The sequence below is a fragment of the Mobula birostris genome, chromosome 24 (genome assembly GCF_030028105.1).
Source record: "Mobula birostris isolate sMobBir1 chromosome 24, sMobBir1.hap1, whole genome shotgun sequence".
NCBI classification, from domain to species: domain Eukaryota; kingdom Metazoa; phylum Chordata; class Chondrichthyes; order Myliobatiformes; family Myliobatidae; genus Mobula; species Mobula birostris.
Window position 1 is genome coordinate 7,994,473 of NC_092393.1, and position 10,939 is coordinate 8,005,411.

Here is a 10,939-nt window from a genome sequence, read left to right on the forward strand (position 1 = left end):
GGTTGAACCCATGGTGCCAGAGAGGTGAAGGGTGAGAGCCACAGTTGGGACAGGAGTCACAAAGGGACCACAGTTTGGGTCACTAGAGCTTGAAATAGGATTGTACTTCTTTTTAGTGCACTGAAATGTGACCACATTAAGCTAATGGCTAGTTAGACCCCTTGAAAAACATCTATGCAACTGATCAAATTCTGTTTTGAGTGCTTTACACCCTGAAATAAATGTTAAAAGGGGTAAGCGAGTTTCCTGACTGGTCCTCGCTGACTTTTGTACATCTCCTAACATTGTCACTCAACATTCAAAGAGCATCAACCTTTTAAGGGCATACTGCCCACAGCAGCTATACACACTTAGGCAGCAGAGGAGAGGGAGGAAACCCCATAATTTACTCAGAAATATGGTTAAGAAGATACAAGGTGCGACAGTGAGAGTTAAGGTGGCAAAAAACTAGCCCACCATAGGAGCCTGCCTACAGTTGTCTCCTCAGAAACAGAATCTCCACACAGTGGAAAATTGCAGAAAGTATTGACAGGTTGGGTTGAATGGCCAGTTTTCCTGATGTAATCTCCTGTGTAACTCTGCTAGAAGGAATGACTCCAACTCTCATTCGCTGGTGTTTCCTGCAGATATTCTGTCCAACTCTGGAAGACTTTAAAACATTCAAACACACCGTGCTGTCTTTGGTTACCTTCTCCCGAGGAACAGTGGCATTGCAGCGTGCAGTTCACAAATTTCCTTTCACCGCATTGGCCTACTTCGCCAGCTATCTGCTGTGTTTGGCGTGGATTACAAGGAACCTCTTCAGTGCTATCATCATCCAGAATTACAGGCATGTCCGAGCAGAAATGTATCGTCCTGCCGTTGAGCCACAAGATTATGAGATGATTGACTTCTTCATCAAAAGGTTCAGACTCTGGATTGGACTAACTAAAGCAAAGGAGGTAAATGTAGAATTTAGTCAGGGCCACCATGTCAGTTGCACTGGAGTTTTACAAGTGACTGACAATCAGTCTGCCAGTCTGGTTGACTGAATGGCTGAGCGCATATCTGATGAAGTATAAAGTGAAAAAATGTTCAGCCGTTCACTTTAGTGGGAATGCAAAGTATCTGTTTAAAAGCCATTGCTGTTCGAAAGAGTATCATTGTACATATTCAAGCCAGCAAGCAGTTAAGCCGACAGATGATAATTTGACCTTAAATGCACGAGGATTTGAATACAAGACTGAAAAGAGATGGACCCCTGGTGAGACTGCATCTAAAATGTTTTATAGAGGTGTCTCAGGAAGGTAGTGCATTGTAGGTTCACTAGGCTGAATTGAATTGACTTTTTATTTCTTACATCCTTCACATACATGAGGAGTAAAAATCTTTACATTACATCTCCGTGTAAATGTGCAATGTGCAATCATAGTAATTTATAATAAATAGAACAGTCAATGTAATATAGAGTACACTCAAATCAGTCTGATGGCCTGGTGGAAGAAGCTGTCCCGGAGCCTGTTGGTCCTGGCTGTCACTGCAGTACTGTCTTCTGGATGGTAGCAGCTGGAATAGATTGTGGTTGGGATGACTTGGGTCCATAATGATCCTTCGAGCCCTTTTTATACACCTGTCTTTGTAAATGTCCTGAATCATGGGAAGTTCGCAACTACAGATGTGCTGGGCTGTCTGCACCATTCTCTGTAGAGTCCTCCGATTAAGGGAGGTACAGTTCCCATACCAGGCAGTGATGCAGCCAGTCAGGATGCTCTCAATTGTGCCCCTGTAGAAAGTTCTTAGAATCTGGGGGCCCATACTAAGCTTCCTCAACCGTCTAAGGTGAAAGAGGCACTGTTGTGTCTTTTTCACAACACAGCTGGTGTGTACAGACCACGTGAGGTCCTCGGTGATGTGGATGCCGAGGAACTTAAAGCTGTTTACCCTCTCAACCCCAGATTCATTGATGTCAATAGGGGTTAGTTCGTCTCCATTCCTCCTGTAATACACAACCAGCTCCTTTGTTTTTGCGACAGTGAGGGTGAAGTTGTTTATTTGACACCACTGCGTCAGAGAGATGACTTTTTTCCTTGTAGGCCACCTCATTATTGTTTGAGGTAATGCCAATCAATGTAGTGTCGTCGGCAAATTTAATTCCTAGGTTGGGAGCTTTCCCTGTCACAAAGATTAATCTGACAAGGTCTACACTCTCTAGAATTTAGACGAATCACCTCTTCGAAATATACAACATTCTTGAGAGGGTAGATGTTGGGATGACTGGCTGGGATGTGTAGAACCAGGATCACAGTTTCAAAGTGAAGGATTCGCTATGAAGTAACAAGATGGGTCTCCAATTGAAATTTTAATACTGTTCCATTTTCCAGAGGTACTGACTGAACTGGCATTTTCTGATTTTATTTCCAACTTTTAGTGACCACAGTTATTTTGATTTTCATAACATCAGCCATGATTCTCTTGAATTGCTGAACTGGCACATGGCACTGAATGGCCTGGCCTGCTCTTGCTTCCATTTCTCACATACTTAATGTGTGTAAGCCTGGGAATTTTGTCTTTGGAACTATTTTTGGCAAATGTTTGAGAAGGATGAGGTATAAGTGGTCAATATAAATGTTTTGGGTGCTGTAGATGATTCTTTCATTCATTCTGTGACGTTGTACAATCATCCTCTACTGTCTGCTGCTCCACACTTGTCCCTCACGAGCTAGTCTCCCCCATCACCTTTCACCTTTCACCTTTCACCATCCAGCACCCCCACTGTATAATTCAGGCATTTCCACCTTTCCCTCTCAGTCCTGAAGAAGGATCTTGACCCGAAACGTTGACTGTACTCTTTTCCATAGATGCTGCCTGGCCTGCTGAGTTCCTCCAGCATTTTGTATGAGTTACTTTGTGTTTCCAGCAGTCTGCAGACTTTCTCATGTTTGTGGTTTACAGTCTCACTTCCTTTTCTTCAACTCTCACCTCGCACTGTCCATGTCAGAGATCAGGTCTCTTCCTCCTGTCCGATTTTCATCACTACACCCTCCTCCAACTGCTGGCATCTCTCCCAGTCCTCAGCCCTTTTTGGCTCACATTGTTCTCTGTATCTTAGCTTCCTACTCCTCCTTCTTGCTCCAATCTCTGACCTGAAGTTCTATTATCTCCCATTTGTCATCCATCCACTCTCTCCAGCCCTCCTGCTCAAATTAGCACAAAATATAAAAACAGATAACAAAAGTTTTTATAAATATATAAAGCGGAAGAGGGTGGCTAAAGTCAGCGTAAGTCCCTTGGAAGATGAGACAGGGAAATTGATATTTGGTGATAAGGAAATTGCTGAGGCATTGAACGACTATTTTGTGTCAGTCTACACGGTGGAGGCCACATCTAAAATGCCAAAGAAGGATGTTATGGACGAAATGGGAGGTGAGGATCTCAATAAAATCACTGTCACTAAAGAGATAGTGATGAGCAAACTAGAGGGCCTGAAGGTAGATAAGTCCCCTGGTCCTGATGGGATGCATCCCAGGGTGCTGAAGGAATTGGCGAAGGTTATAGTAGACACGTTGGTAATCATTTACCAAAACTCTGTAGACACTGGGCAAGTCCCGGTGGATTGGAAGACAGCAAGTGTCACGCCACTTTTTAAGAAAGGACGTAGGCAAAAGACAGGCAACAATAGGCCAATTAGCTTAACATCTGTAGTCGGGAAAATGCTTGAAGCTGTCATTAAGGAAGAAATAACGAAACATTTAGAAAGGAGTGGTTCCATTAGACATGGATTCAGAAGGGGCAGGTCCTGTTTGACAAACTTACTGGAGTTCTTTGAGGATACAGTGAGTGCAGTGGATAGAGGGGAACAGGTGGATGTCATATACTTGGATCTCCAGAAGGCGTTCAATAAGGTGCCGAACAAGAGACTTAAATAAGATACGGATGCATGGAGTCGGAGGAAGTGTATTGGCATGGATAGTGGATTGGTTAACCAATAGAAGGCAGAGAGTTGGTATAAATGGGTGTTTCTCCAGTTGGCAGTCTGTGGTGAGTGGGGTGCCATGGGGTCGGTGCTGGGCCCGCAGCTGTTTACCATTTACATTGATGATTTGAAAGAGGAGACTGAGTGTAGAGTAGCAAAATTTGCGGTTAACAAAACTAAACTGAGTGGAAAAGCAAATTTTACTGAAGATGTGGAGAGTCTACAGAGGGATATAGATAGGTTAAGTGAGTGGGCCCAGGTCTGGCAGATGGAATACAACATTGGTAAATGCGAGATCATCCACTTTGGAAGGAATAATAGAAGAGCAGATTACTATTTAAATGGTGAAAGATTGCAGCATGCTGTTGTGCAGAGGGACTTGGGAGTGCTTGTTCATGAATTGCAAAAAGTTGGCTTGCAGGTACAACAGCTTATTAAGAAGGCAAACAGAATGTTGGCCTTCATTGCTAGAGGGATTGAATTCAAGAGCAGGGAGATCATGCTGCAACTATATAGGGTACTGGTGACGCCGTACCTAGAGTACTGTGTGCAGTTCTGGTCTCCATACTTGAGGAAGGATATACTGGCTTTGGAGGCAGTGCAGTGGAGGTTCACCAGTTTGATTCCAGGGATGAAGGGGTTAACCTATGAGGAGTGATTGAGTCGCCTGGGACTATACTCTCCGGAGTTCAGAAGAAAGAGATGGGATCTTATAAAAACATACAAAATTTTGAAGGGGATAGATTAGATAGAAGTAGGAAAGTTGTTTCCATTGGTAGGTGAGACTAGAACTAGGGGACATTGCCTCAAGGTTTAGGATGGAGAAGAGGATTTAGGTCGGAGGTGATGGGCCGGATGACCTACTCCTGCTCCTATTTATTAGTGACCTGGATGTTGGGGTAGAAGGGTGGGTTGGCAAGTTTGCAGATGACACAGAGGTTGGTGGTGTAGATAGTGTAGAGGATTGTCAAAGATTGCAGAGAGACACTGATAGGATGCAGAAGTGGGCTGAGAAGTGGCAGATGGAGTTCAACCCAGAGAAGTGTGAGGTGGTACACTTTGGAAGGACAAACTCCAAGGCAGAGTACAAAGTAAATGACAGGATACTTGGTAGTGTGGAGGAGCAGAGGGATCTAGGGGTACATGTCCACAGATCCCTGGAAGTTGCCTCACAGGTGGATAGGGTAGTTAAGAAAGCTTATGGGGTGTTAGCTTTCATAAGTCGAGGGATAGAGTTTAAGAGTCGCGATGTAATGATGCAGCTCTATAAAACTCTGGTTAGGCCACACTTGGGGTACTGTGTCCATTTCTGGTTGCCTCACTATAGGAAGGATGTGGAAGCATTGGAAAGGGTACAGAGGAGACCTACCAGGATGCTGCATGGTTTAGAGAGTATGGATTATGATCAGAGCTAGGGCTTTACTCTTTGGAGAGGAGGAGGATGAGAGGTATACAAGATATTAAGAGGAATAGATAGAGTGGATAGTCAGCGCCTCTTCCCCAGGGCACCACTGCTCAATACAAGAGGACATGGCTTTAAGGTAAGGGGTGGGAAGTTCAAGGGGGATATTAGAGAAAGTTTTTTTTACTCAGAGTGTGGTTGGTGCGTGGAATGCACTGCCTGAGTCAGTGGTGGAGGCAGATACACTAGTGAAGTTTAAGAGACTACTGGACAGGTATATGGAGGAATTTAAGTTGGGGGCTTATATGGGAGGCAGGGTTTAAGGGTCAGCACAACATTGTGGGCCGAAGGGCCTGTACTGTGCTGTACTATTCTATTAACCTATTATCCACTAGGTTAATATTATAAGTTAATACTATAGATTATTATAAAAGTATTATAACCTATAAGTTAATACTATGTTACTAATATCCACTAGGTTAATTATGAGGTTACCACAAAATCCCATCTCATGTTGTTCCATTGTTTAAAAGGGTTCTAAGAGTAAACCTAGCAATTATCGGCCTGTGAGTTTGACGTCAGTGGTGGGTAAATCGATGGAAAGTATTGTTAGAGATGTTATATATAAGTATCTGGATAGACAGGGTCTGATTAGGTATTAACCTATTATCCACTAGCCACTCTCCACATCTCCCACCCGACCACCACAACATTGTGGGCCGAAGGGCCTGTACTGTGCTGTACTGTTCTATGTTTCTATATATTTCTCATGTTCTTATGCTCCCTTTCATCCTAACTCCCACATTTTTCCTATCCCACATTCTCCCAATCTGTATGCATGTCAACAGTAAAATTCCCTGATCTCTCAGCAGCTATAGTCTAAAACCCTGTGAATGGACTTGTGTCAGAGTCCTTCAGCTTAATTATAAAGCAGAATCATTCACTCCAGTACTTGTTTTGAATTTCAACCTGTGCTTCTGGGCAGAAAACTGCTAAACTAACCTCATCCCTTGGGCATGCAGACACAGTTAGTTATGAAGGATAAAGCAAAGAAATTAAGAAATCAAAATCAAGGTTGACATTTCCCACACTGGGTTTTATTTATTCCAGCTGTCTGGAATAGGCCCCAAAAGAAGAAGGTGGTATTTGTGCAAGCAGCTTCAGAAACTAATATATGTTGAACGCTCACCTGATTGGTGAGGGACCACAGAACATACAAAGCACAAAGGTTGCCCCTGAACATCTTCTGCTGAGCAGGTGAATTGCTCTTTTTGAGTTTAGGCACGCCCTGGGTCACGTAAGGGTTCTGAGAACTGTCTGTAAACTGAATTTCTGTAAAAAGGAAACACTGTCAACTGATAATTGCAAAAGTTGCGCTGGTAGGTTAATTAGCTATTGATCAGTACAGAAGTTAATTAATGCTAGATCTTGATTACAATTAGATAATTAGTACAGATTCAAAACCTGTCAGTCGACAGAATGCTAGGCCAGTGTGGTTGGACTTGTATTGGAATTAATTGCACCAGCAAACCGTTGAGCCCTTTGAACCAGCCGTCTGCACAGCAGTTAAACATCAAAATGGAAATGTCTCATTTAATCATTGCTGTCAATGACATTTCCTTCATTTCATTGTAGTTCCGTCACAAAGTGAAGTTTGACGGGATGGAGTCCCTGCCAACGGGCAATTCCCAAACTTCCAGATTTTCCCGGCTCCCATCTGCTGGTACCGAGTCCCACTGCTCCAAGTGCACCATTTCATCTGGCTCGGTGCAATCTGAGGAGATGAACCTTGCAGAGAGTCCGAGCACAGAGGCACATGGTGTTCAGACCTATCTGGATCGACTACTGCCGACCATCAATAGTCTCCTTGATCAGTTTGACCGTGTCAATAAAGTCACCAATGACTTGTATCATATTGAAACCAATTTGGAGAAATTACAGGACAGAATGAATAAGAAGAAGAGGGGACAGTGCATGAGAAGGAAAAACAATGAGGAGAGAATTATTCCTCTGCCAAGCACACAGCTCCTTCAGACTAGAACAGATAGTGTGACCTCCAGCCACCAGCCAAGCAAAGGTCCAGCTTGTGCAGAAGTAGTGGCATCAGGTCATAGGGACCTACAAGGTGAACATAAGCCTGCTGATGCCTCTAGACGAAAAGTCTGGCAGTTTGGACTACCACTGTCAGCGGACTTCAACCAGAGGTCACTGCCATGCTCAGGGCTAGTTTCAAAGGCCCGGCCCAGAAGTGAGGAAGGCCAGGATCGAGGACTTGATAGACAGCTGGCCCCAGTAATGAGGAGAGCATGGCACACTGAAAGTGCAGAGGGAAACCATCCATAATTACACATAGAAACCATAAGGATGATCTATTGAATGTTTAAAGACATGCAATGACACTGTTTATAAAACGCTTCATTGATTAAAGCAAGGCTCAATTAGTAGTTTATTCTGCATGGTAGAGAGAATGCTACATTATGTTTAGTGATCCAGGGCAGTTATCTTATGTGAAGTTGACAATGGCACAAATAAAATGGTAGGATTGCAGTTGTTTTAAGTTATTGATTTAAAGATGATTATATCATGATTTGAAAGTATTGTTACGTGGTCGGCAACAATGAATATAGAATTGAGTCAGGTTTTATAAACAAACATAAACATCTATTAAACTCTGCTCAACAATAGTGAAAAGTAAACAAACGACTAACTTAACCAGAAGTTAACTGTTGTACGGCAATTTACCAAAAGCCGAACTCTGGAACAGTTCTTAAAGTGGTAAATTCAAACACAGTCTTAAAGTGGTAAATTTGAAAGTCCAAGTGATTTATACAGTCAGTAGGGAGAGACTTCCCTGAAAACTGATTTCTTCGAAGACGTTACGTTACTGCTGATCCCAGCTGAGAGCTGCCTTGTCCAAAGAATTCACGATGAAGGAAATAAAATGGTTTAAAGGAACTGACCTTTTTGCTGGAGGGTGAACACTGCACAAACCTTCCCGATCTTGCAGGGGTTATCTCAGATGCAGGTCACTATTCCTGAATGAAGATTCAATAAGGTCGATCCTTTATAAAACCGCCGAACGACACCAACTTTACTCAATCCTTCAGGTTCCCGTACTTTGGTAAGGTCTTCGCTTTCCAGTACTAGACTGTAAAGGTAAAACAAAGGTGCAACAAACAAGAACTGGCAGCGACTGACGAAACTGCCGGCACAACATTTTTGCACCTTACAATAGAAAGTAAAAACTCCACTTTAAAATGAAAATACGCAGCAAAACTAACTAATGAACTAACTACGTGACAACAGGGTTTTCCCCTTATATACCTGTTGGAACATGCCATCACGTGACCTCACACTGGCGGGAAAATTACATCATGTGGTCTCACACTGGCGGGAAGATTCCATCACCCCACCATCTCAAGACAATTCCATCATGCTCACAAGATACTCAATTACATCATAGTCATAAGACAGTCACAAGATACCCACGAGGTATGTAACACCTCCCTCCAAAAAGGTAAAATTTTGTTCTGTTATGAGCAAAATTTTAACAACTAACAATTTACAAAAAAATACAAATGTATAAAATCTACAGCATACACAATATACACAGAATTATCATACAGCACCTTACAAACTAATATACAGTAGGAGTGTTACAAATGTTAAAATACCATAAAAAAATTACATTGTACGTTCAACATCTAGATAGACAGTCAGCTATCACATTATCTTTGCCTTTAATATGAGTTATCAAAATATTATACTCCTGTAACATCAAACTCCAATTCAGTAACCTTCTATTTTTGTTTTTCATCTTACTCAAAAACACTAACAGATTATGATCAGTGTAAACTATGAGTGGTTTCTGAGTTGTACCAACATACACATCAAAATGTTGTAAAGCCAAAACGAGAGATAATTCCTTTCCTATGGTTGAATAATTTCTTTGATGCTCATTAAATTTCTTAGAAAAGTAAGCTACTGGACAATCAACCTCATCACCCTCATCCCTCTGGGGTAACACTGCTCCTGCAGCCTCATCACTGGCATCTACAGCTAATGAAAATGGTTTTTCAAAGTCAGGTGATCTGAGCACAGGTTTGTGACATAGGATGGCTTTCAATTTATTAAATGCCTCCTGACAAGGCTCTGTCCAAACAAACTTTTCACTTTTCTTCAAGAGGTTAGTTAATGGAAGGCTAATGTCAGCAAAATCCTTACAAAATTTTCGGTAATATCCTATGATTCCCAAGAAGCTTCTGAGAGTCCTTTTACCAGTTGGAGTGGGTACCTCTAAAATTGCCTGAACAGGAGTTAACTTACCTTGACCCACAACATAACCAAGGTAGGTCACAGTGGCATGACCAAATTCACTTTTAGCTAAGTTAATAGTTAAGTTAGCTTTTGAAAGCCTTTCAAATAGTTTCTCCACCACAATAATATGTGCTTCCTAAGTATCATTTTCTGTAACTAAATCATCAATATAGGCATCTGAATCTTTTAACCCATGAATCACAGAATTAATCATCCGCTGGAAAATACCTGGTGCATTCTTCATCCCAAAGGGAAGAACATTATATTTATATAACCCAGATGGGGTTACAAATGCAGAAATCTCTCTACCGCTATCCGTCAGTGGAACACACCAATAACCTTTTAACAAATCAATCTTTGTAAGGAGCTTTGCTTTTCCAAATTATGTCAAAAGAACTGAATAAGAATTCCACTGGGGTAGTGTTCTGGTCCTGGTACCAGAGGTAGAACCAGTTCTATAGACATCACTACAGGAATGACCTTTTAAATCAGCTTTAAACTGAGTCTATAGAGAAGTGGCAGGCAAGGGGCTCAAGTCCATTCTTGTCCCAAAAGCTGTTGGTTTCCAGGCCTCTCCATTGCTATTGCCTTACTTCCTACATGTATAAAATACGTAGGCTTTGGCCACTTGCTGCCTTGCAGGTAAGTGAAATGGATGTGCAGAAAGGATGCCTCGAGCAGGAGGGACACCTGGCAGAGGAGCACACCTAACCTTCTTGGCCCAGCCATCCTTTACATCAGCTGCTGCTCTGCCTCTGCCTGGTGGGAAATCGCTGTTCATGTTGAAGAACCTGTTCCATTATAGGTCCCTCGCATTGTAAACCTTCAGCCTCTACGAAAGCAATGATAAAATGGGAATGGCAGTGGGAGACTCTAGAATAGTTGCTCACCAACCCCTTCTAGAAACAAGATAAAATTTTGCTCTTAGTTAAATAAAGCAATAGAAGCAGTACTGTTTGCTTTACAGTGCTCAGTTAAATTGTTTGAAGATGTCAGTGAAAGGAATGAAATAGTAGTTTAATGAGCCAATATTTCATGTATTCATTAGGTGTTAACATCAAAAAGCAGAAGGGATAGTCTGCTGAGCTTGAAGCTGTTTGTACAAAAGCTGCAATAGTAATAAATAGGATATAATTAATCTTCACTTAGAGTCTAATGTTTATTAGAGATTTCCAACATACTTTAATCAACATAGGTTGTATCTCATTGATATTATCAATTTATAGCGGGGGCACGATGGTTAGTGCATTGCTTTACGGCACTGGCCA

General features: G+C 42.1%; 1 protein-coding gene across 1 annotated transcript in view; it reads left to right on the forward strand.

Annotated features, from left to right (window-relative positions):
* pkd1b (polycystic kidney disease 1b) overlaps nt 1-10,382 on the forward strand; it is a 185,371-nt gene extending 174,989 nt beyond the window's left edge. Inside the window, 3 exon segments of the mRNA XM_072242758.1 lie at nt 627-941; nt 6,990-7,646; nt 10,314-10,382. Of these exon segments, the coding sequence (XP_072098859.1) occupies nt 627-941; nt 6,990-7,646; nt 10,314-10,382 (1,041 nt within the window).
* Nucleotides 10,383-10,939: the final 557 nt, after the last annotated feature.